Source organism: Rhinatrema bivittatum, chromosome 10 (genome assembly GCF_901001135.1).
Source record: "Rhinatrema bivittatum chromosome 10, aRhiBiv1.1, whole genome shotgun sequence".
Lineage (NCBI taxonomy): Eukaryota > Metazoa > Chordata > Amphibia > Gymnophiona > Rhinatrematidae > Rhinatrema > Rhinatrema bivittatum.
Genome location: NC_042624.1, coordinates 28,345,097 through 28,372,682, shown reverse-complemented (window position 1 = coordinate 28,372,682; position 27,586 = coordinate 28,345,097). Strand labels below are relative to the sequence as shown.

The 27,586-nt window shown below is 41.5% G+C and overlaps 1 protein-coding gene across 1 annotated transcript in view; it reads left to right on the top strand.

The window, feature by feature from the left end:
• The window catches only part of ATF6 (activating transcription factor 6), a 326,336-nt gene that overhangs the window by 202,231 nt on the left and 96,519 nt on the right, over positions 1-27,586 (top strand). The window contains exon 15 of the mRNA XM_029617629.1: positions 2,631-2,715. Within this exon, the coding sequence (XP_029473489.1) occupies positions 2,631-2,715 (85 nt within the window). The remainder of the gene's footprint in view (positions 1-2,630; positions 2,716-27,586) is intronic.

The following is a 27,586-nucleotide window of genomic DNA, read 5'->3' as shown; positions in this document are numbered from 1 at the left end:
GGACAGGGGTTAAATGGGCTGTTTGATATTTTTGTTTGGTGTTTGAGTTTACAGGGGAAAACTCAGACCAGGGGAATGAGTAGTAGGTAGTAAGTTACTGTTCATTGTGGGAAAATGGAGACATTTTGAGTATAAATTGGAAATTTTATCCTTGAAATAGTCAGCTATGTTATTACAGAAAGAAGGAGAAATGTGGTCATTAAATTCATTTTTCATGGTGGTTAGTGATTTGACGATGTTGAAAAGCATGCTAGTATTGCTGTTAGCGAGATGGATTTTATGGGCATAGTAAGTTTTTTTTGGCATGATCAGTTTGTTTTTTTGTATTTTCATAAATGGGAAAAGTAGGCATTTTTCAGAGATTTTTTTTCGCCATCGTCGTTCTAGTTGACCTAGCTTGGCTTTCATAAGATGAAAGCAGATGTCTTGGGGCTTTTGTCTGAAGAAAATGGAGCAAAGTTTTTTTGATGCAAATGTATCTAAGGAGGTTGAAATAATGTTATTCCAAATTCAGCATTAACGTCAGATAAGGCAGTAGTGTTAGAAGTAGGGGCTAAGACGAGGAAGAAGAAGAAAGTTTCTAAACTGTTCAGGGTCAATCGTTTTCCTCTTGTAAACCAGATTGGGAATTAAGTGTGGGGGAGAGTTCAGTGTTTTCAGGGTGCCTGTTTGAATTACATTGTGATCAGACCATGGTACAGGAGTTGTGGCGGTTAGGGTAGCGAAGGCGGAGTTGTAAAGAAGTAGGTCGAGAGTTTGACCTAGTTTGTGAGTTGGTTGGTCTCCATATCCCTGAACAAAGATGGAAACGGTGTAGATGATATTATAAGTGAACCTCTAGATAAATTCATATACTCTTAGCAATCTCTCCCTCTCGCTCTCTGGAAGCTTTTATTTTATTTTAGCTTTTGGTTCTTAGTTTTACTTTTACAGAAATTTCAGGGCTTTAAGCGAGGAAACTTGATGCCTTCTATAAGTGTCTGTGACTTGCTGGGATGACCCTCAAGGTGCTATGTCCTTGCTTCAGGGTGGTGCAGGCAGGGCCCATTTTTTTTCTCTCCTCCCAGTGCACTTGGCTGTTCGAGCTGAGCCGCAGGGAGCACTTGAGACAGCAGCGGCGGCCTGGAGGATGCAGTTGGGTGTGTGGCAAACTGTTTCCGCTGCAGCTGGTGGAATAAATGTCCAGAATTAAGGGAATCAAGGTAGAGGAATCAGTCTATTTCTGGATGTCCTTGATTTTGCAAAGATAAGTTCCTTTGTATGCTTGAAGTTCAACTAGAGTAATATTAATTATCTTTTTGTTTCATTGGCAGTTGCCAATTCAAATATTTGTGGAGCCAATCTTTTAGATACTTTTTGCCTAACATTTGCTGAACTGTACATGTGTGAATCATTAAATAATACACATTACAAAAAGATTTTTGAAAAAGACAAGAAAAAAATCAAAGTTGAAAAATAGTACATTTGTTTAATTTATTTATTTATGCAGATTTTATATACCGTGGCACAGAAAGCAAATTTCTATCCCTATGGTTCACATAAAAAGAAAAAAAGAAATATAATGAAATCCAATATAAACTCTATTTGATATTCATAAAACTACAATTATTAACACTAAAAACTAAAAATACAAATGTACTAATAATCTAAAAACATAAATATTAAAACATTAAGATTAAATTAATCAATGTTAGTACTTTTGTTAGAACTATTACTACCAACGGTAACATGGAATAGACTTAGTGTTTGGGTACTTGCCAGGTTCTTATGGCCTGGATTGGCCACTGTTGGAAACAGGATGCTGGGCTTGATGGACCCTTGGTCTGACCCAGTATGGCAGGTTCTTATGTTCTTACTTGATACAACTCTCAGCTGTCCTTTTGGGAATTAGGGCCGTATGTTGGTGGAAACACCACTTTTTCAGGTCTTTTTTGAACCTCTTTAAATTATGTTGTAATCTTAGATCAAGTTTTGGACCTGCCACTGAAATAGCACGATCTCATACCTCGCTGAGGTGTGCCGACCTTACCGAGGGAATTGAAAGGAGGCCTTTGTGGGCAGATCTTAGGTCTCACTGCGGAATATGTAATTTTATGGTTGAGTTCAGCCAGTCTGTTCAGTACGTATAATGGGGCTTTGATTATATTGTAGCAAAGTTAAAAATTTAAAAAGGCATTTTCACTTTAGTGATTTATTCATCGCAGATATGAATGTCCCTCTGACTTAATTGTATTTTGACTCTTATTTGTGATACTTTTATTGTGTGATTTTCTCCACGGTTGCTTTGTTATATACTCATACAAGTGGAAATATCAGGTTTGTTTTTCCTTTTCTTGGGAAAATTGTTTTATATTTTGATAATTCTGTTATACCATTATTTCTGAAAATTTCTTCACAGCACTTTCACAGTTACCCTACATCACTGGGGGCTTTCCTGTACATCTGTGGCATAGGCTATGACATCACAGGTAACATGGACCAGTCGGATATTGGTGAATGTGATGTCATTTGTGTCTGTTCTCTGAGGTGCAGAAGAACATCTTAAGCAATTTCTGAAATAAGCTTTCTCCTAATGTCATAACTGAAACACTTTGAATGTTGGGTAATAAATATATCCTTGTGTTTTCCAGGATCACCTGCTACTACCTGCCACCAACCGGAATAAGACATCGAGACCAAAAATGTCTATAGTGCTGCCAGCAATGAACATCAATAGTAAGTGTGACACCTGGTGTACATAATGTTCCACTATTTAATAAGGCCATCTATGATAGTCTTATAAATAAGCCTTTAGAACATATGGATTTCCAGCTCTTGAAATGGAATCAGTTTGTTTCTGGGTTTCTCTTATGTTGTTTGGAGTTTTTTGTTAGCATGTTTTATGAAAGAAAATGCACTTATGAGTTTAGTTTTGTTCATGCATCTATGACACCTGACATCACAGCCACTTGCAGCCATGACTGCCACCCCATGAGATTGAAAGCAATATTCTTTAAGGTAGTAATTGAATAATTATATTAAAACAGGCTTTTAGACAGATTTTAAGGACGGTTGTTTTAATGCATTTATGTGAGCTATATTGTATATTTTATCAATATTGTGTCTTTGTTATCCGCATCGAATAATTCTGATTGCACGATATAAGAAATTCTGCCAGGCTGCTGAAGACGGTCGCCACTGACCTGATTGGGGAGCTGGGAGGGAGGAGCTGCTTTCAGCTCAGATCCGGGGGCCCATGAGGTGGCAGCAGAAGCAAGCTGAGGAAGAGGAGGCATCTTTACTGCTGTTGGGGCCTGGGCGGCTGCAGCAGGGCTTGAGGGAGGAGAAACAGGGCTGCAGAAGAGGTGGGAAGGAAAGGGATGGTGAGAAGAGAGAAGACTGCTCTTGGGTGGGAGAAAGGACTGTATTGCCCTGGAAGTGGAGGAAGACAGTGTGGGGGTTTTTCACTCCCCAGGGAAGAAATATATTTACCATATATACTCCCCCACCCAAAGAATTATTGGGAGACAGGAGTATATAGGAAGTGCATTTTGCCCCTGGTGAGTAAGTCCTGGAGGAATTTTAAATGGCTGGCCATGTCGTTCCACAGCATCCCCTTCATCACCAGGTGCCTCATACTCTTTATCTCCTTGCCGCCTTGCTTTGGTTGCAGTGCCCTTGGCATCAGATTACCGATTCTCCCACACAATTTGTAATATGCAAGTTCACCCTGGACTTGTCCTGGACCTGCCAGTTGGTGTTGGTATACGTTTGGGAGCAGTGACTAGGGGTGTGGTGGAGACAGCTCCACTGCTTGCGTATTCTTTTCTATAGGAGACAAGTTGTACCAGGCAGGCGCCTCCAGAATCCTATACCACTTGTGTCTTTGTTTTTTCATAAAGTACGCTCTTTTAATTTGACTCACAATTTTAGACTTCTTCAGTGTCAGCAAGGACCTGTTATCGGAGGAAGATAGATTAATTCCTTATCTAGAAGGCGATAAGAGCAGGGGAGTGTGTCCCTTTTACCTCCTAGGAAGAGGCTCAAGGGAGAGTGAAAATGTGGGGACAAAATCCTCTTCCCACCATCCAGTCATCCATGGAGTTTATTGCAGCATCCCCCTTTCCTTATCTCTTAGGGAACATCATTTATCCCAGAGTGTGGGTAAAGCAGCTGAACGCGGTCCTGGTGGTGGAGCGGGAACAGCTCAGGCCCCCTTCTTGGCATCTATACTGGAAGCAAGAGTTTCCCTCATGCAATGGGAGAAATCAGGTTCTGACGTCACAGGGGCCTGGCCTCATAGCCCCCTCGGATCCAGTGCCACTAGCTCAGAAAAAAATGTAATGTAGCAAACTCTTTCTCTATGGACAAGCAGGGCTGATTTCAGCTACACAAGTGGGTAATATCACTGGACAATGAGCTTTCTGAGCATGCACAGATATTCCTGAATCTCCTCAGTCATTTTTATGCTGAAGAGGAATGATGTTGCTCTCTCTCTCCACGTTTGCTGAATTATTCAGGTAGTTTTTCTGTTTTCTGTTCATTCTTGTAGGATATTATTTTTCCATCTGCTTGTTCTTTTCATTATTTTCAGTGGGTGGTGTCCTCAAAACAAAAATTAAATTCGTTTTTATGTTGTGCTCATTAATCTTATTATATCGGGAAGAGGCCCTTGTAAGCTTTGCTCTAAATGCAAGTTTAAAATGTCCAGCCTGGATTTCCATGATCTATGCCTCTGCCCCTGGGCTCCTCTCATGATGAGTGATTGTACGACCTGTGGACAAATGTCCCCTCAACCTTTCTGATTCAGGGATCTTGAACTGAAATTCCATTCATCCTCCATGTCAGAAGAAAAGGAAAAGTCCAGAGAGACTAGAACCAAAAAAGAGAAGGTCAGAATCTCCTTGATACTGAAGTCATGCCTCTTCAGCTTCATGTTCTGAGTGTAAAAGAAATCATCCTCATTGAAGCATTCCCATAAGAGTCACCGTGCCTAGTTGTCTTCAGCATGCCTGAATTCAGCGCCATTATCTATCATCGAATGCCCTAGTGCTGAGGATTTCGTATCTAAACCTTTTGCCAAGAAAAGCACTCCTCTCATTTTGGTATCAGAGTTGGACATCTCTTCTGTGGTGCTTGCTCCTCCACCTCCTGAATATACCATCCGTTCATCCAAAGGTTTTACTTGGAGTTTGTCCACAACTATATGAAGAATGTTCCCTCCATCTCCTTCATGCATTGAGCCCATTTTGGAAGTTTTCTCCAGTTAGAGTCCCAATCATCTAGTTCTCCTTTTCAGAAAATTCAACAGGAACATCATGGTAAATCTCACAGCTGCATCTCCTCAAGTGATGAGCCTTCTCCCAGTACCCTCCGATTACTACTTTCCAGTGCTAAGAAAGATTCTCCTTCATGTTATGATCCTTTTTGATTCCATTTCCTGGAAGAGTCTATAGGATTGCCTTCAGATCCCTCACCAGAACCAGTAAGAAGCACCACTCTTATTAATTATTTATTTATTTATTTATTTATGGTTTTTATATACCGATCTTCTTACATTATATGTAAATCAAATCGGTTTACAGAGAACAGTTGAATAAGCTTGCTTGTGGGCAATTACATATAACAAAGAACTTTTTTGAGTAACATATTGTATAACTTTTTGAGTAACATTTAAACATAAGAGCAAAAAATACATGGCTAAACATAAACATAAGAACAAAATATACCTGGCACAACAAAGTCTTATATATTAGAGGAGAACCTTCCCAGTCTTCCTCCAAAAAAATAGTAAAAGCATTTCCATTTAAATTAGAAGAGATGGGGGTTCTGAAATACATACAAAACAAGCCATTTTGTCCAAGTCCATAAAAAATGCAGTCTAAATTATGGCAGACTCCTCTATCACAAAAAAACTGAACCTTAAATATAAAGTTCAACTCTGCCCAGGGCATAGAAAAGTACAACTACCTCATAGTTGTATTTTAAAGAAAGAAAATAAATCTAAAGCATACTCCAGTACTTTTCCTATTAAGAAACCAAATTACTAGATATCACAGGGGAAAAAAGTCTTCCTATCAACAATGTTGCAAAGCAAAATTTCATCTCCAAATGGACTGGTATCTTTATAATATACTACAAAAAATAAGGGATGCCTCATCTTGTCTTCCTTCAGACATGCAAGACCATTTTATGCCTTATCCAAATGAAGATGAGGAATGTGTCAAACACCTCATAAGATCTACATAACAATATTTTCAAAACAGCTTTGTGATCATCCGCCATGGCTATAGGAGCTTTCTAGAAGACTAACCTAAGAGAGGGTATCAAGCCTGTGGGAAAAAGTACATGACAAGTTGGCAGATTCCCTTTGTTCAAGTAAAGGAAACAGTTGACCTTATAAAAAGATCACAGTTCAGTCCTCCAAATGTTATCTGCAGATACGTCTAAGCAACAGTCTGCTCATAGTAAATGCCTACTACAACCCAACAGAAGGTAATACTATTATCTTCATAGATGATACCAACTATACTTTTATCATACTGTTAACAACAGCAAGGCAGATCACGTCCTAGGAGAGGACCTAAGCAAAGTCTACTCAGCAAACCACTCAAATCAGGATCTAATTCTCTACTATAAAACTTCTCATCTCTGCACCCCCTCAAAGCTGTTCCAGTGAGGGGGAGGCTTCTTTCTTCTCTCATTACCTCAGAGTAATAGGTCTGAAAATAATCTTGAAGGGCTACTTTTTAAAGTTTCAGAGTTAGCACCCTCTCCCTATTCCACCAAATCCTTATTCAGTTCACTTGGAGCAACTTCAGATCCTGCAGCAGGAACTAGCCTTGTTCTTGGTAGCCAATGTGATAGAACCAGTCCTAATAATGGAGGACAAGAATTTTATCACTATATTTCCTAATCCCAAAAAAGTCAGTTGGCTTTCATGCCGTTTTGGATGAGAAATTTAAACAAATATTTCAAAAGAGAGAAATTAAAAATAAATTGACTAGACACCAGCCTTCCATACCTGGAAATCAACAGTTGGCAGATGACCTTGAATCTGAAGGATGCTTTGACATATTTCCACTCATATCGATCACAAGAAGTATCTATGATTCACTGTAGTAGGGTACCATTATCAGTACCACACACTCCCCTTCAGTCTGACTGCAATCCCAAGAGTATTCACCAAGTACCTGGCAGTGGCAGCAGCCCATATCAATAAAAAATCTTTTAGTGCTTCCCTACTTAGAAGACTGGCTAATATCGAGCCTACCAGGAACCAATCTTGACAACTTGTACCCTCTCCATGTACTCTTCTTGTTGAGGTTTGCTGTCAACTTCCAGAAGTCCAATCTGATTCCCTCTCATCCAACTGGACTTCATTGGCGCGTACTTGATCACCATAAAAGGAAACGCTTTTCTTCCACTTTGAACAATGTGTACTCTAGCGTAATTTGTCCCTCCTCCACCCAAACATCCGTATCAGCTAGAGTCTTTATGGAAATGTTAGACCACATGGCAGCCACAGTTCACATGCTGCTCTTTGCACATAAGAGACAAGCTCAATAGCTGAATCCCTCACTTGATCCAGCATTTACAACCAATGTCTCACAAGATACAACTATTCAGGCTTCTCACTGGTTCATTAAGGTGATGGACCCAGCCTGCATATCTTCTTTGTGGTCAAACTTTTCATCTTCTGCAAACTCAACAAGTTTTCTTTTTTGTGTGAATAAACTCTTTATAAAACAGTCCAAATACAAATCACAGATCAAGAGATTGTCAGGCCTAGAGACAAACTGGGTCCCTTGTTCACAGCCATAACTTCCTGTATGTTAAGTGTCAGTCATTACATCACATTAATTTTCAGCTTTATAGAACTTCCAGAATGGATTCTCTACCTTCTCATAATTTTCTAGATAATTTCTTAAGGAATATGTGAGTTTTTCCACCAAGGCCACTGCTTGATTTTTGCACTTTCCCTATCCCAATTTTTTGTTTCTTCATCCATTGCAGAACTATAGCTGCGTGGATCAACTGAGAAGCTAGGTTTTTTATTATTGCCAGTTATTGAAGTGTCTTCCCATGTGCCCAGTAGATACAATTTTAGGAGTAAGCTTTATATTAGTACCAGTTAGTTTTGACCCTTCCTTTTCTACTTCCTGCCAGAATTTTTGAATATGCAGATCTCTCCACCACATGCAGATAATTACCTCTGTTCCACAACCTCTCCAGATCAATTTTATTGAAAAAGACAAGATACCTGTATATGCAATGTAACATTTTTAGAAGAACTTCTGTTCTTCTACAACATAAATATACCTTGAATGTTTTATTCCTGATAGATTGCCAGTCTTCATCCTTTAACTGCATATTCAAATCCTGATTCCAACTATCAGCTTTACGAGTGTTGAATAATTATCATTAAACTTTGAGAGGCTACCATACAACCATGATATAACTTAGGATCATGTTTAGGGAATTTAATAACCTCTTCTACATCATTATTTTCTCTGGGAGATTTATTCAATACTACTGACTTTTCAACAGTTGTCCTCAGCTGAAGGTATAGATATTTAGTACATCTTGGCAACTCATATTTCTGAGAATGTGTCCAAAAGCATTAATGTATCTTCTTGCCAGGGTTGGATAAAGTGAGTAATTCCTGTTATTTCCGAGTACATGTGTGAAGTGCAAGTGAGGAGCTCCCAATCTACGGATTACAACACAAGACTGAAATCAGAGCAATGTCATCAGCAGATAGCTTGAAGATTTTGTACGCACTTCTCCACACCCTATAGTAGGGGAATTTCTGTTTATTTTTCACACTTTAGAAGTCTCGGGGCTTTCAAACTGCTTCCCTCAGCCTTTTAGTTGGACCTAGGATTCCTGTGGTTCTGTCGCCAGCCACTTTTTAATGCAAACCGAGCATGTTGCCCAGTAATTCTTCAAGCTAGGCAATTCCATACCTCCATTGCTTTTAAGTTTGTGTAAAGTATGCATTTTGATTTGTGGGATCTTATTGTACTAAATAAAACTAGAAATGCATCCATTCAGTTAAAAAAAAAAAAAAAAGGTTCTTGCGGAAATAAGGCATGGAACATGTGGAAAAAGTACAATAAGTTTGGAAGAATGTTCATTAATTCTTCCTATCCAGGATACATGAAAGAACTCAACATGTTTTAATTACAGATGCCTCCAACCAAGGTTGGGGAGCACATCTGAACGTGGTTTGTTTTCAAGGGACGCGGAGCACGCAGGAGTCTAGAGCTAAGAGCCACTTGTAAGGCTGTTCTAGTATTTGAGCCATGGCTAAAGAGAAAGTGGTTCAGATTCAGACAGTCAAGTAGCAGAGTATTACATCAATAAACATGGAGGAACAGGATCCTCAAAGCTATGCAAGAAAACATGAAAGATATCGAACTGGGCAATTCCCAAGGAAAATATTAATCAATGCCATTCACCTACCAGGCAAAGACAATGTCTAAGCAGACTCAGTAAGTTGTTGTCGGCCCCACAAATGGTTGCTCTACCCCAACACAGCACAATTTCTCTTTCAGTTCTAGGGAATTCCACAAATGGACCTCTTTGCACCTCTGTTAAACCATAAGCTTCCTCTCTATTGCTTGAAAAGACTGGCACCCCATAGGATCCATAGGATCAAGAGTTAATGTACCACTCATTTCCAAGATGATCATCAGGTAAAGATAGGACAAAGGAAAAATGAATCTAGTAGCCTCCATTTGACCACACCAAATTTGGTTCTCACAGCTTGAAAGCTTAGCCGTTGTGCAATCAGGAAGCTTGCAAATATTCCCAAATCTTTTAACACAACGCAATAGGACCTTTAGTCACCGTAACCTTCTGTCTCTAGAACTCACAATATGGATATTTAAAGCAAGGCAGTGCAAGCCACGTCCCTATCTTTTACAGGTAAAGGAAGTTATTCTTGCAGATCCTAATGGTTTTAAATAAAAAAGATTTTCCATTTGTTGTATGCTACAAAAAGAGGATTCATTCAGTTCCTCAATTTCAATCCTTCTATAACATTTTCTTAATCTTTCCAAATCAGGATTGAAGATTGAAGGATGTAATATTTAAGTTGTATTATTTATATTTACATTTATATGTTATATATTACTCATATGTTAAGAAACGCTGTTTAATGTAACGCCTTTATTGCGACAGTTATTGTTCTATGTAAACCGACCTGATTCGATACTTATTTATTTATTTATTTATTTATTAACTTTTATTTACCGACATTCGTGCAGCACATCATGCCGGTTTACAAAGAACTCAAGTGGGTGATACACTGAAACATTATAACAAGAACAATGTACAATGAATAAAATAAAAGTAAAGTTATAACGATGTAACCTTAGAACAAAATACTATTCCTTACAATAAGGACACATTGACCGATCATGATCAAAAATAAAATTAAGCCGTAGGGGGAATGATGTTTCTTCTAGGGTATCCATGGGTGGTGCGGGGGGAAGCGGGGGAAGCATAGGAAGGTGTGGGGAAAGTTCGAACAGAGGGGGCTGGGGAGAGATTAGGTTTGGTTTGTGTCGGGATAGGCCTGTCGGAAAAGCCATGTTTTGACTCCTTTCTTGAAAGTTTGCAGGGATGTCTCTTGGCGTAGGAGGGTGGGGAGGGAGTTCCAGAGGGTGGGGGCAGCAACGGAGAAGGCTCTCTCTCTGGTGTGAGTAGAATGTGCTGCCTTTAGGGACGGGATGTGTAGAGTACCTGCATGGGTTGTTCTTGTGGGTCGGTCGGATGAACGGTAACGAGGCATTTCGTCGAGCCAGGTATGATTATGTTTGTGTAGAGAATTGTGAAGGATGGTGAGGGTTTTGTATTGTGAGCGGAAGGAGATGGGTAACCAATGTAGGTCTTTTAGTATGGGGGTGATGTGTTCCCTTTTTTGTGTGCCTGTTATGATTCTGGCCATGGAGTTTTGTAGAATTTGGAGGGGTTTGATGGTGGTGGCGGGGAGTCCTAGTAATAGGGAATTGCAATAGTCTAGTTTTGTGAGCATTGTGGTTTGTACGACTGTGCGGAAATCGTGGGTGTGGAGGAGGGGTTTGAGTTTTTTTATGATGTTGAGTTTATAGAAACCCCCTTTTAGTAGATTTTTGATGTGGGGTTTGAAACTTAGGTGTTGGTCTATGTAGACTTGTATTGAGAATCTCGGTATATAAAAATCCGAAATAAATAAATAAATAAATAAGACTAATTCCATCAGAGAGCATTTGAGTGCTATTGTGGCATATCACCTTCTTCCAATTTCTCACCATTTGATAGTAGCAGAATCCAGTAAAGGCTTTTTATCATCTATATCTGCCTGTAAGAGACCCATCTACTTTCTCAACTATTGTTCCTCCCTTTGAACCTTTAGCAACCATGGATCTCAAACTTCTTTTGTGGAAAGAGTTATTTTGGACAGCTGTGAACTAAGCATGCAGAGAAAGTGAGCTTCAAGCCTTAGCAATACATGCACCTTATACACACATTTTCAGGAACAGGGTACGATTAAGAACCCATCCAAGGGTTCAGTTGTAGTGGTTTCTCAGTTTCACATGAATCTAGTTATAGTTTTACCAGTATTCTTTGCCAAAGCTCGTTCTAACAAGATGAACAAGTGTGTTATGCATTGGACTGCAGAAGCTACACTCAGGAAAACTCAACTGTGTGTGTCTCTTATAGCCCAAACAACTAAGGACAGCAACTTCATAGCAAGGTTAAAGCTGATTAAGTACAGTCAACGTCAACTTTCCTAGCACACCTTCAATTCAGGAAATGTGCAAAGCGGCTGCATGGTCTTCTATTCACACCTTTAATTATTACTGCCCCCCCTTGCAGGGATAGCTCCTTAAGCTAGGCAGTATTTAAGAGCTTATTTAACTAGATGCTTTCGTTCTTCCTCCATCCTTTTGAAATGGCGGTTGCAATAACATCCATTACTTGTCAAAGAAGAAATATTAAGTTTCAACCTGCAGATTGGGAATCCCCACTGGTGTGGTTGAATTCAGTCCTGCTTGTCCATACAGAAAGCACAGTTGCTGACCTAGACATCAGGGCAAGTCAGCCATACAATCCCACCCTCCTCCTAGTAGAGTTGAAGCTTATCTTGTGAACTGACTGAGGAGACTCACACTGAAATACTCGCATATGCTTAGAGAAACTTCTAGGTCTTTCTCAGTTCTGAGACAGCCAGTTCTGTATCAGCATTGTCCTAGAGAATATCTGTTACACGTAAGCAGCTTTGCAAAAGCATGGCACATCTAGGGACTTCTGTTTCAGTTTTTAATTTATTTTTCTGGGAATTTCAATCTTGCAGCAAAAACCAGTAGAAAAATGTATTTGTTATAACAGGAGAAAAATCACTAGAATAGTCATTGTTCCACTGACTTTTATTTATTTATTTATTTATTTTGTTGGGGCGTTGCAGTTCCCAGGAAAAATAAAATAAAAACTGAAAACGAAGATCCCTAGGCATATCCAAGGAAAACTGACTTCATCTTATATTCTAAAGTTTGAAGATCTCTCTGCCTTTTTTTCTCCCTTATCTTCCATTTTAATGCTTTTCAATTGTAGTTCTGAAAAGAGCTAATGTGGTGTAAAAGATATTAATTTTTTTTAGAAGCACAATAATTTGCCTACAGTCAGCATGAAATTAGGGTCGGGCATCTGTCCCACTAAAAGTGATCTTGACTTGATAACAATGGGGCAAATATTTAACAAGGCCAAAGTAGTAAAGTGCTCCAAATACCTGTATATCCCTTGCTTTATCATAGTGAAGACATATGAAGCACTTTTAAGTCCTTTTCTCAGCCAATGGTTCTTAGCCTGCGAGGCAGGGCGCAGAAATGGAAGGCGTATCAACAGTAAACTAGGGCAATTAGACTGATGGTGACTTAGTGGGTTCTCATGTGACTGCAATGTGTCTGCTCTGCCCTATTTGAAAATATATAAAATGGATACATCCCACAACATTATAGGAAACTGTTAATAGATGCTAATTGTATGCAGATTTTATAGGTCACATGGTCACAAACCTTTATTCAAAATTCCTACAAAGCATAGAATTTAATTTTATGGACATGAATTTTTATGCACTGCTGGCCAGATGTTGTAGTTGGGTACATTTAGGGGTAGATTTTAAAAAGGTGTGCGCGCTACCCGGCACGCGCACATGTACACCCGTGCGCAAGTTATAAAATCAGGGATCGGAGCGCACAAGGGGGTGCCTTCCCCCTAACCTGACCTTCCCACCCCTTCCCCTAACCTTTCCTCCCCCTAGCCCTATTCTAACCTCCCCCAAAATTTTCAATTTAACTTTTGCACCTGCCTCTGGGCAGGTGCCAGTTGCGTGTGCCGGCCGACTGCCGGCGAGCGATCCCAAGCACGGCGGCAAATGGAGCATCTGACCCTGCCCCTGGATTGCCCCGCCCCCATCCCGCCCCTTTAGTAAAGCCCCGGGACTTACACGCGTCACCGGGCCTTTTGAAAATCCTGCCCTTAGCTTATCCTTGCCTTTTTCAGATTGGCTGCCACGTTTGGTATGCAGCTTTTCTCAGTCATACTCTCACTATATGTTGTGTAGCTTGCTCCATCATGCTCTGTCTTTACTAATTTTGCAATTCCCTAGTCAAACCTTTCACTTTTAAAGTGTGAGACCTACTTCATTGTTATTTCTGTTTCAGTCTTCTTGGTATCTGCTCAAATAGCAAGAATGTGTGTACCTGAAGGTTTTCATTCCAGATAGTAAACACATTTCAGATATGGAATTCATTTTATACCCAAATCCAACAAAATGCGTTTGACCTCTGTGAAACAGCCATGCACAGCTTTAGATTTTTGTAATTTCCCCGTGATACAATTCATGAAAAAATCCTGCAAGACAAATTGTATTTGGATAAGAGCACCAGTTCCCTCATTTTTCCAAAGCAAGAGATGATTTAGGTATTAAAAATGGTTAACGCAACTCTTTCCAGAGGTGGTTCCCCTGTCACTCCCTGATCGCAGTAACAATGCACCGCTGTAGAACCCTGGCTTATTTTAAAGCTTCCAGCTTTACAAAATAGAATGTATCCTCACTGTTATCCTACAAAAATACCTTCAATTGAAGGCATTACAGCATCTAATCTTCCTAAGTGGACCACTATCCTAAAGAAGGGGCTATAAGCATCTCATTTACAAATGGCAAATAATCTGAACTGTTGGCATGTCTGTTTATGATGGGGCAGACACTAGACCCCTCCTGTTTTCTGGTTTAAAAAAACAAACAAACCACATGTGAAATATTCAGCTTTTCAGCAGAAGACGTGTGGGTTGTTTAAAGCTGGTGCTGGGTCTTGACGTATTGTGAGCATGATGAGACTGAGCTAGAGCTTACATTTGATGGGTATTGGGGAACCACTGGGAAGAGGTCATTCAAACTCATTCTGCAGGCCCAAGGCGCTGCTTCGCTCCCTTCCCGCTGCTCCCATGGGCAGATCGACCTTTGCTCCTAATGACATGTATTCAAGAAAAATCAAAACTGAGACATAAACATAGCCTGAGCCCAGGACTCTTGTGTGGTCCGAGGATCCTCCAGGGAGCTTGAAAAACATGTGCAGAAGTCAGCAGGGGTACTTGAGATCAATCAAGTAAGAGAAAACAAAATGAAGGGTTTGAGGTGGTTTAGCTCAGAACAGTAACCAACATCTTGAAGTTGGAAACGCTGTAAACAAGTAAACAGGAAGGGGGAATTCGTGTATGACTCAAAATTAGGTAAATTGATGGCATTGTCTTGCACAGCATTTAGTTAAGCATTGAATTCTCTGTTACAATGGGTTGTGTCGGACTGTATTTGTCAAAACTTTTATAGTGCATCTCTGGTATTAGCTTTGTTTAACAAAATGCAGAAAACTACCACCTGCAAATAGTACGTAATGTAATATAACTGTTAGTTAAAACTTGCTTTGTAATCTGCATTGAGGCCACTTGTGGAAAAATGCAGAATATCAAATGTTTATAAGTAAATAAGCTTTCCTAACTTGATTGGCAGAGAGCTGTCATAATTAATTACTCAGAGGTCAGCACTACGAAAATCCTCATATTTTAACCATACGTTTACTGTATGCAAGTGGCATAGTTACATGGAGCCTTAGGATGTCAGTAACATTTTAATTATAAGCCAAGGCACACATTAAGGGATTTTAACTAAAGAGGAAAATGGCAGTAACTGTCCTGAATAAGGAGCAGAATACTACAAACGTTCAAGCTTATGAGGCAGGCAACAGCAATATCCTTAGCAAATTGGAGCAGAGGAACTGGGCAGACTGGATGGGTCGTTGGTCTTTCTCGGCTGATACCTATTATATTACTGTGCTGGTTTCTGGCACCTGGGTAGGCCTTTGAAGCTCTTTACAGCAGCATTTCTTAAATGCGGCTCTTAACAGATTATTATTATTATTATTTTTTTTATGTGGCCACCGCAGATGAAGTTGGCTAAAGTTAACTGGGTATTTTAAGAAGAAATTAATAGCCACCTGCAAGAGTCTGTGAGGCCATCAGCAATTTGTTCTGCACACTCCTGTTTTTAGAGCGTGTTTCTACCGATGACATCTCAGTGCTTCCAAAACTTCATGAGTTAATTGGGTCAAGTGGTTCAGGCAGTTGGCGAAGCAGTTCATTGTTTATTCACTGCATGAAGCATCTACCCTTATTCTTCAGTCACTTATCTCAGAGATCACTATATTTTGATATTCTAGTAAGACGAAAAAGGATGCTTTTAACTTTTTGAAGACATTTGTATATTATTTGTGCTTGATTTTTACAAAAGCATGTTTAGCACCATGAATATACAAGGTACAGTGTACCTTCCCGTTTAGGTGACTTGCGTAGTGAGAGAGGGATAGGCTACAGCACAGAGCCATGCCTTCAGCAGATTACCCTCTTACAGTGCTCTGGAGGGCAATTTTATCACTACCCGCAGAACGCTAAATTCTGCAAATACATTGTTTACCAGGGAATTTCAAAGCAAATGTATGTATATATCTTCAGTTTGAAAATCCTGCCTTAATTGACTGGATACATGTTGAATTGTATATGCACAAAGTCACACCTGCTCCAGGCTGGACAAAACTTGTGCGCATTAACTTGTACATATGCTTTGAAAATGCAAAAAGTATGGGGGTAATTTTCAAAAGGATTTACATGCTTAAAACTGGGTTTTACATGTTTACATGGACTTTACATGTGTAAGTGGGCTTTTGAAAATTGCTGTAATATAAAGCAGTGGTCCCCAACCTTTTTTGCACCAGGGACCGGCTTCAAGCAAGACCATTTTTCCATGGCCCGGCGGGGCTTTGGTCATATGGGGGCGGGGTTATGGAGGGGGTTGGATTTTAGTGCACACTTATCATTTAATTATGGCATTTATAATGTGAATGTGACTCAACTCACCATAGGTTCTCACATGCATGGCACACTGACCCATGATCGTCAAGGGGCTAGATGTAAAAGTACAGTTTGTATCCACGGGAACCCCCCTGACCCACAATAATGGATATAAAGCAGAATTATGACATTCCCCATATAACTCACCCTACAAAAAAGATATTCTGGTTCTCAGTAACAGCAACTCAAACTCCTTCTACTTCCAGGCTCAATAGCCCTACTTATGAAAAGACAGCAGTTTACCACCAATGCATGTCCTCTTGAGAAAACACAACAAATAAGACCGATACAAATGCTTACATGCTAGCAAAATATCTCATCTCGGTAACAGACACAGAACCGACCTAACATACTCCCAGGATCTGTAGTAATGCACATAAACTAATCCGCACACAGTTACACCTGTATTATGGAATGCACTCAAACAGGAGCAACCCTATCTATGAAAAGGCAACACTACAAATATTAAATCAGGTCCTAAACACCAATACATCTCTTATTAGGAAAACAGAACTAGCAAGCAGCTATAGATCCCCACACAGAAATAATTGTAAAACTATACTAATAAGCAGAATAAATGTTTCAAAACAGCTATGAACAGAATAACATCCAACAATTAAAAACTCATAAAAACTATTAAACATTCTCCAAACACCAATAAAATATTTCAAAAAAGCAGACATCACACAATTAAAATGGCAGTCAAGAAAAATAAACTTAAAAAGCCACCTTTACTTACCCCCTCCAGCAGCTCTCCTACTCCCCGTCCCTGCAGGCCGTGGCACACACCAGAAGCAGCAGTAGAAGCTAAGCTCTATACTTATGGTCCTCTTCCTTAGTGCCCATGTCTCTCACACACACACCATACCAGTCATGCCCCCATGACCAGTTTCTGTCTCTCACACACCAATCATCTCCCAAACAGTCTTTGGCACACACACACACCAGTCACCTTCCTGAACAGTTTCTCTCATGCATACACACACACACACAGGCTTCCCACTCCCGTGTTCTACTTACATATATGGGCTTTTCACTCTCATAATCACTTTCTCTGTCTCTCTCTCTCTCTCTCTCTCTCACACACACACACACTCCCTCACTTCCATGCTTGTTTTCTCCACATGCACAGGCTTCTCATTCCCATAATCACTTTCTCTCTCTCTCTCACACACACACACACACACACTCACCAGTCTCTCACTCCCATGTTCTCTTTCAGATATACAGGCTTCTCCCTCCCATGCTGTGTCTCACACACACCCAGGTTTCTCACTCCCATGCTCACTCTCTTCACATGTACAGGCTTCTCATTCCCATAATCACTTTCTCTCTGTTACACACACACCAGTCTCTCTCATTTCCATGCTCACTCTCCACATGCACAGGCTTCTCATTCCCTGAATCACATTCTCTCACATTCACACACACCCGTCTTTTTCTCTCACATACACCGTCACCTTACCAAGCAGTCTCTCTCTCATGCATGCACGCTCACCCAGGTTTCTCACTCCCATGCTTTCTTTCACCCCCACAACACCAGGCTTCTTACGCCCATGCTTTCCCACATACCCAGACTTTCCACTTCCATGCTTTTTCTCTCTCACACACACACATCAGTCACCTCCCTGACTAATGTCTCACACTCTCACATACACATCAGTCATCTCCCTGAGCAGTCACTTTCATTGTGTCTCACATACACACACACATCAGCTCTCTGACCAGTCAATCACACACAGGCTGGCTGCTTCTCTCTCCTTCTCTCACTCACTTCCTCTCCCCCCCCCCCCCCCCCCGGAGCACAAATGGGAGCTGCAGCAGCCCCCGCAGGCCAAGAAAGAAGAATCCCATCGGCCGTGGGAGGCTCATGCTGCTAACTCCTTTCTCGATTACCAGCTGCTTCAATTGCTCGGGGACCGATGCTGCAGCCGCCGCTGCTACTTTATCACGCGGCTCTTTCTCCTTCCCGCGCACCGCGTATCACTTCCTGTTCCGGGTCACGGGAGGGGGGGGCAGGCGCGGGAAGAAGAAAAAGCCAGTCACGGGTGCCACAGCTTCCTCTAGCACCGCTGCCGTTCCCACTGGGCTTGAACGTGGTGACAGCCCGGCGGCAACGGCAGCGGGAGAGACCGGGAGCGCGCGACACACCTGCCGGTGCTTCGCGGCGCCGCAGACCGGCAAAAAACTCCCACGGCCCGGTCCGCGGACCGGTGGTTGGGGACCCCTGATATAAAGCATTAATTGTCAATAGGTTTTATGCTCAGAAGTGTACTTTAAGCGTATAAATAGGCTTTTGAAAATTACTACAATAATGTTACATCCTTCAAAAAAGAACTGAAAACCTGGATATTCAGCCAAACATTCAGAGATGGCGTGGGCTAAATGTCATAACCCAACCATCAACAACACCCATCTGATGATCACACTAATATTTCCTAATGCTCTCCTCTCCCTCCACACTTCACCACTCTGCTCTCCACCGCTCACTATCCCCTCCACATACCACCCTTATGATGCAGTGTTCCATTACTTCACCACTCTCTGCTCTCCACCGCTCACTATCCCCTCCACATACCACCCTTATGATGCGGTGTTCCATTACTTCACCACTCTCTGCTCTCCACCGCTCACTATCCCCTCCACATACCACCCTTATGATGCGGTGTTCCATTACTTCACCACTCCCTGCTCTCCACCGCTCACTATCCCCTCCACATACCACCCTTATGATGCAGTGTTCCATTACTTCACCACTCTCTGCTCTCCACCGCTCACTATCCCCTCCACATACCACCCTTATGATGCAGTGTTCCATTACTCCCGCCGTCCGTTCCTCCTTTACCCCACCCCCCTTGTTCTCCCCCCGTCTTCCTACCTTGACATGCATTTCGCTTTGCTCTATAGTCTTGTTTTTAGAAATTTGTTTCTCAGTTCTCTGTTGCTGTTAAAGTTTAGTTTACCATGATGCAACCCTTGTTCAAGCGATTAAGATTTGTTCTAAGATATTCTTCTAACAGTTCGATGTAATCTCTGCCTTACTATGTTCCATGTCCTGTTCGATGTAACAAATTGTTCTACTGTAAACCGGGGTGAAGGCTAACTGCTAAACCTCGGTATATAAAAGCTCCGGAATAAATATATAAAATTTGTGTGTGTGAACTCCTTTGCCTCTGCCCCCCAGAATGCCTTCCGAGAGTTTGTGTAAAAATATGTGCCCCTGGGCTGTTTTCCAAGAACCATTTATATGCATAAAACAAGGTATTATGCACAGAAATGTTTTTGAAAATCAGGCCTTAAGAGGCGCCCAGGAATGCGGGGAAGGCACAGCTTTGTAGAATGGTAGGTGGAAGAAGTGAAATCCTGTAACTCACCCTTCCCATATCTTTTAATTTGCCTCCTCTAAGTCCTGCTTAGCTATAACTCGAGTAACTGAGGATCTCGAGGACCTTTTCTATTGTGTTAGATGGATGTGCAGCTCTTTCCAGGGCTGTCTGCTAGATGTAGGTGAGATTGATACATGGTGATTTCCAGAATTGTTCCTGCATGGACTGTACGAGTCCTTTCTCTGTATCTGTTGGAGATTGTGGAGAATGAAAGCGGCTCTTACACTGTCCCTGCAGAAGTTGCATTGTAGTGGGATGATGGCGTACAAGTATGCGGTAGGTTTAGGCGGTCTCAAACCTACTTGCTGGGTTGATGTGTTGTGATGCTGGACCTCATGCTCCAACGCTAGGTACGATTGTGGGGTCTGCAGTGAGCCCGCGTGTACCATTCTTTTGTGGTGGTGGGTTGGAGCTGTAGGAGTTTCCTGGATGACCTGCTGGAATGGAAGTGAGAGGGGGATCCCTTGAATTTGTCTGGGATTCAGAAGGGATATGGCTAGAGAGTCTCCAGGGCTGTGTTTGCTGTGGATATTGCACTTTGAAGTCAGGCAGTAGTTTTGTTAAGCTAAGATTTCCATTGTCAGAAGAAATTTCCGTAAAATATTAAAAAAAAAAAAGATATTTTATCCAAACTTAATTAAAACTGCGCAAGAGCTTTAGCAGCAACCAAAATGATTACTGGCCATTTCTTCAAATAGGTTTCAATAGCTCTTGGTCATAAGTTCTCTGTCGAGTACATTCATACGCAGCAGAAGCTCTTTACACTGCTGTTTTAACAAACCTGAGAAGCTTATTGTTTTCATTAAGCCCCAGTGCTGAGCGTATATGTTTCCTAGTGATGATAACTTTCCATAAGCTAAAATCACCAGCAGCTTCAAGAAATGCATTTTAGCAAGCTTCAGAGCAACCATAATAGCACATGACAGACCGTATTGTGGCAGAACGTTCTCTGAAGAGTCATTGTTTTTGGCTTTTATCTTGCTTGGAAAAACTTTGATTTCCAAGTTACAAGAATTCATTTCCTTGCCCAGCAGAATATTACAAACAAATGGATCATGTTATTAAGCAGTGTATTTTGGATTCCGTTACTCCATAGAAGGTATTTCAGTCTTCAAGATTCCTGCTAAAATGCTTTAAAAAGGGGATCCAAGATGGTGCTCAGGATTAGGTCCCTGTTATATGGCTTTTCCTGTGTTACTTGGTTTTTTAGCTGATGGGAAAGAGGAAAGAACGGTCAAGTTCAGCTAATCCCTTCCGCCTTGGCCCTGCTGTGCAACAATGCATTTGATGCTTTGCAGTCTCATGAACATTTGCGTTTAAGTCTTTGGTTATGCCTCTTGTTGCTGGAAGAGGGGAGGAGCCCTTCTCCAGCCCAGGGTTGAGGTTTTACTCAACCCTGATAACCGTGAAAAAACCCTGTTACCAGACGGAAGCAGTTTGGATGGAGGGGATGAGTCGTCACGAGATTTGCAGCCTCTGCTCCAGTGGATGGGGGCGGAGGATTCTGTAGAAGCACCAGAGGCATTGGTGTTTGCTAACCTGAGTCTAGAAATGGGGTTGGATAGGGGGAGAGGATCTGCCATTGAGCAAGTAGTGTTGCCGGAAGGAGTTTGTGTGATATTGGAGCCTGTGGTCCAGGGAAATCTGCAGTTAAGCTCGAGACTAACTGGAATTTCATCACCAATTTGGAAAGGATGGAGTACAAAACCTGAGGGCATGGAATCCTCTCTTAGAGAATGCAAAGACCAAGTTTTTAGACTGGATGATATCTGAAACCTTCATAGTGAGAAAATTGAGTTTTTAGGGGGAGCAGTTAACCGAGATGCAGAAGACGGTGAGGTATAGAAGATGCAACACAGGTTGGTTGAATGTGAGTCCTTCAGTTTTCCTCAGGTTCCTACGATTCACCTGAGTGAGCTGTTCAAAAGAATCAAGAAGGAGAATTTGAAGATCCCTGGGGATTGTTTGCCGCTTGCTTTCTTCCGTTTAAGAAGTAGACTGAATGCTCTTCAGCTCCAGAGATTGGGGTTCTGTGGACAGTTTGGCATTAGGATGAGCTAGTTAATCGCATTTCTCTGCTTCTTTTAGCTTTGAATCTGAGAAAAATTTGATTACGAGGCTTGGAATAGTCAGAATTAGACCTAGGAATAGTCTCTTTCTGGTACAGAAGGTGCGGATGTTTCCTTACTTATGTAAATTGATGCAGAATAGGAGGGAAGGAGTTTAAACAGATGCATCAGGAGGTGATTGCTTTGGGGGGGGTGAATTTTTTTCTTCAATCTCCTTGTCAATTTATTATAAAAATTAGCTGCTGTGCGTTATGTCTGTTATAGCCCAGAACACTTAGAAATGTTCTTGATGTTAAAGTTACTATGCAAGCGGGTTGTGGCAGTTGATATAAGGATAAATCAACACCTAGGGATATCTATAAACGATTTTCTCTAAAACATACTACATAAATCTCCACATAGAGAAATCTAAATTTAATGAATAATTGTGCAAAGAATTTTATTCACAAATTGTAAACAATGACATTTATAAAATCAACACCCACACTCACATTCATTCTTTAAGTTTGAGTTTTAAAGAACGAATGTGAGTGTGGGTGTTGATTTTATAAATGTCATTGTTTACAATTTGTGAATAAAATTCTTTGCACAATTATTCATTAAATTTAGATTTCTCTATGTGGAGATTTATATAGTTGATATAAGGATGGCATAAGGCATTGCTCTTCTTTCCATGCTATTTCAGTTGTTCAATGTATTAGACAAAGGAAACGCCCGATTTCCTGCAGTTTTTGATTGAATGTAAACCGATGTCATATGTAAAATCGAATACCGGTATAGAAAAATCAATAAATAAATACATTTCATTCTTACTGTATGATGTGTAATATCTTCCCCTTAGCCCTTATCTTAGTAACATTTATTTTCTTTTATGATTACTTCCTATTTTCTTTGGATTCCTCTTGCTTATTGAGGACTTGATTAAAGGGTGGCATGTATATTGTATTTATTTTTTAAATTAATGCTGTTTTATTATAATTTACTGAGTGATTTCTGCAAACATGCTTTGTAAGTTATTTGTGAAACATTTATAAGCAATTTCAAAATTGCTTTAGAAGTGCTGTGCTTTACAGAACAAAACCTGGAATCTTACCTTTTCTTGGAGCAATAAAAAAGATGGAGTATATGAGACAGATCCCCTGGGGTCCCTTCTTCAGATGGTGAGACTGGAAGAAGGATGGATATAGTCCAGAAGGTTTCTGTACTACAGCATCTTTCTTTTGTTTCAATAAAAAGGTATCACAGATATGCGTTTTCTCTGCACTGACGGGAACAAAAGATCTGGAGCTAACTGCTAACAATTAAGAGCTTTTAGGTCACGTTTCCAGCTTTCTACGCTGCCCTCTTTTCATGGTTTCTGCTGTCTTGCTGAAAAGTACCAGCAGGCTCTGTGGCACTGGAGCCTCGTTAGGCTTTGCTCACATTTTACCCTCTCGTTCCCTGGTCAGGCCCCCCCCCCCCCCCCATCACACACACACAGACACAACACCTCCCCTCCCCCCAACTAGCCCTAGCTTTTTTCTGTGGGAAAGAGGGCGCTGGGCAGCCTCTGGTCATGTTTTCTCTTGTGATTCACACTGACGGGTTTCCTTCTATTGTCAGATGCTTCAAATTCCTAAGGGCGCACAAAAGATGCCCCACGCTGACCATCACAAAATCTGTCTGCTGCATTTGCTTTAGGAAGGACCATAATGATGATAACTGTGAAATCTGTTCTAGGATGTCACCAGGGCAAGCTCCGTGTCTTCCTTCCTGTTTGGATTTTGGATGTAATTATTTTATTTATTTAAGCATTCTGGTGCTCTGCTACGTCTGGTATGTTGTTCAGTGCAGATCTCGTAATAACATTTATAAATGAGAACATAAAGAAGTCAATATCCAAAGCACGTTCAGCATTATTTAGCAGGATAAGTGTAACTTGTGTGACTAAGTAACAGCTGCTGAATATGCGCCTACATTCGGCAGGGCCACGTAGCCACAGAAATCACTTATACGGCTAAAACGTTAGCTACATAACTTAAGAACATAAGAAAATGCCATACCGGGTCAGACCAAGGATACATCAAGCCCAGCATTCTGTTTCCAACAGTGGCCAATCCAGGCCATAAGAACCTGGCAAGTACCCAAAAACTAAGTCTATTCCATGTTACCATTGCTAATGGCAGTGGCTATTCTCTAAGTGACCTTAATAGCAGGTAATGGAATTCTCCTCCAAGAACTTATCCAATCCTTTTTTAAACACAGCTACACTAACTGCACTAACCACTTGTGGGCGTGTAGTGGGCGGTTCAGGGTGGAGCAAGTTAATTGTATAAGTTATGTGGCTAACTAATGATATTTGGTCTTAGTTGTGTGAGTTAACCAGGTAAGCTAGACATACGATAGAGCAGGTCTAAACTTAGCCAGTTATAACTTGTACAGCTAAGCGAGAATATATTCACATATATTCAGTGACAAGCCATGCCGCTGTGTATACTTTGTAACTTCGTCAGATAAGTTATATCTGGTCAAGTTATTTAACCAGCCAACTTTGAATATTGACCACAAACATTTCTTGCCTTTCCCAATCCCAGTTCAAGGCAACTTATAGTTGCCTTGAACTGGGTAGGTAATCCCCTTCCCCCGAGGATGTGCAATCTCAATTGGTGCATCAAGCAGTGCAGGGTGAAGATGACGAGGAATACTGGTGGGGGCAGTGGGATTTGAACTCTAGCTTTTACCCTGCTGCTGTAACTGTTGGGCCACACTCTACTTCTAGACACTGGCTTCAGTTTAAGGTGTGGCAGCAGTCAAAAAATCAAATGGAATGTTAGGAATTATTTTGAAAAAATAAAAAACAGAACTGGGAATATATTATTACTTCTGTATTGATCCATGGTGCAGCGATACCTTTATTGCATGCTCGTAGGCACCCCTCCAAATAGCGCCACAGGAATAAGGAACATCTGGATATTGGTGCCAGGCTTATCTGTTCCTGAATCCAGCATTGGGCACTGTCCCAAAAAGACAGCTTGTTTAAGTAGAAAGCAGCTACTCGGACGTTCACCCCCCAGGACAAGGGAATGTAAGAACGTCTTCTCTGAGAAGGAAGTAAGGTGCTGAGGGAAAAACATTTCAGGCTTTCCTTAGCAGGCCTTGTATAACTCAGTAACATCCAGGATGGGACTGAGTCATCAATGATAGGAAAGGATGGATTTCCCCGACACTGAAAATCTGCAAAAGCATTTTTCAGAGGAGTATTGACTAGGACTGCCTTCCTCTTGATAAGCGGAGTATCTTGGATACTATCATCTCCCCTCGACCGGGAGCTAGCATAGTGGCAACGCTTGATGTACCTTTCTTCAGAGAGGATATTGAAGAGTCAGCAGGAACCATCAAGACAGCAACCCCTTCAGATGCTGCCCCTGATTTTAGAGGACTTGCATTAAACCTGAAGAAGTACAGCTGTCGGCCTTCCCAGTAAGAGCGGCTGCTCCAAAACCAAGCCCATTGCCTCCCAGCGTTGCTGCTTGAACTGAGGGCATTACAAAATGGGCAAGGATTGACTCTGCCAAGTGAGGAGAGGGAGCAGACTCTGTGACCTTGCAGGGACTCACCTCACAGTACTGCTTGGGAAATAACAAAACTTATATTGAATGCTTAAGTGCTTCCCAAGGGGCAGGCCCCTTTCTTTCCACAGGAGAGCTGATCCAGGTCAATGACATCAAGTGGAGGGGGGGCAGAGCTTCAAACCCATCACACCTGCCCCACCCCCCCTCCATTTCCACCTTGGCTGCTGGAACCGGAGGTGGCCACTGGACAATTTGCATATATTACAGTGTGGGAGATGGTGCCAGCAGTCCTCTGCTCCTTCCTTTCCCCACAGCAGCACCTCCTTTATTTAATTTTAATTTATTTCCGTCTTTCATGACTAGTCTTTCATGACCAACTACCATTAGACAACTACGATGTGTTCTCAATCCCACGAAAAAAGAAGAGAGGAGGCGGCTTACTCCTGGCTGTAAAAAAGGACCTTCAACTGCTTGCCCAGAAATGTGATATCCCGAACCAGTACGAAATTGGCTTTTTCAAATCTAAGTCACTCCAACTGTGTCCCATTTACACCCCCCCAGGTCTTCTAGAGAAAGATTCATCCCCCCTTATTGAATTCTTTGCAAATTCCCTATCCCCTGACATACCCACGATTCTCCTAGGAGACTTTAACTTACATGTGGATACATCCCCACAATCCCCGGCCTGCGAAGCATTCATTTCCTCCCTCGAAGCTATGGGTTTCCAACAAATTAACTCTCCCACACACAAAGCTGGCCACACCCTAGATCTGATCTTTATCAACTCCCCCATCAACATAAGCAATCCCCCTTCATGCATGACAGTACCCTGGTCTGATCACTCCCTGATTCAGACCAAACTCACTCTTCCACAAATTTCCCCTACCTTGCCCCGTCAGCCCATATCTTTCAAATATCGTAAAACCTGTACTGTAGATACCATCACACAAGCATGCTCGGACATAGACAATCAAATTGACCTCTCGTCCCCAGATAACGCCTTCTCCACCTGGGTCAATCTCACCCTTAACATTGCCAATAAACATTGCCCACTAATAACAAAAACCGTCAACCCCAACCGTAGAAATAGAAAACCCTGGTACACACCTGACCTCAGAAATCTTAAAACTCAGCTCAGGGCTGCTGAAAAGTCTTGGCGCAAACACCAATCCCCCACAACCAAAACAATCTATTACCAACGCATGCACGAATATAGAAATTCCATCCTCCAAGCTAAATGTGAAGACTACGCCAGAAAAATACATGGTCTGCAACATAACCCCAAGGCCCTCTTCTCTATGGTTGCTGACCTGACCTCTCCCTCTCACACACAACAACCAGCAAATTCCTCAAAAATCGTTGCAATGAGTTAGCACATTTCTTTAAAAATAAGGTCTCCTCCATCACAGCACACTTTTCTCACAATAACTACAATATTATTCTTCCTATTTTCAGCTCTTCAGCTCCCCTCCCCTCTTTTGACTCATCTTCCTCCCTGGAAGTAGAGAACATCCTAAAAAAAATGAAACCCTCATCTCATCCCTCTGAAACTATCCCTTCCAAACTTCTACTATCTATACCCAAAGTGATCGCCAAACCTCTATCAAATATTCTTAACTGCTCCCTAGAGCATGGCACAGTCCCTAACTTTCTCAAACAAGCTGTAGTGAAACCGCTACTCAAAAAACCCAATCTTGACCCCGCCACATTGTCTAATTACAGACCTGTTTCCAACCTACCCCTCCTAGCTAAAGTCCTTGAAAAACTAGTTAACTCTCGCCTTTCCGATCACCTTGAACAAAACAATATTCTCCTGTCCACCCAACATGGTTTCAGGAAGCATTTAAGTACTGAAACTCTACTGCTCTCCCTCTACGACACACTCATCAGAGGAACCGACTCAGGATCCTCTTATCTGATTGCCATGCTTGACATATCCGCTGCATTTGACACTGTTAATCACGCTATCCTACTCAACATCCTCAGGAGTATTGGGATCACTGGCAATGCTCTCACCTGGATACAATCGTATCTCCAAAATCGCTTTTTTACTGTCTTAGTGGATAACAACGAATCTGACCCCATCAGTCTCCCCCAAAGTGTGCCCCAAGGCTCTTCCCTCTCCTCCACCCTCTTTAATATATACATG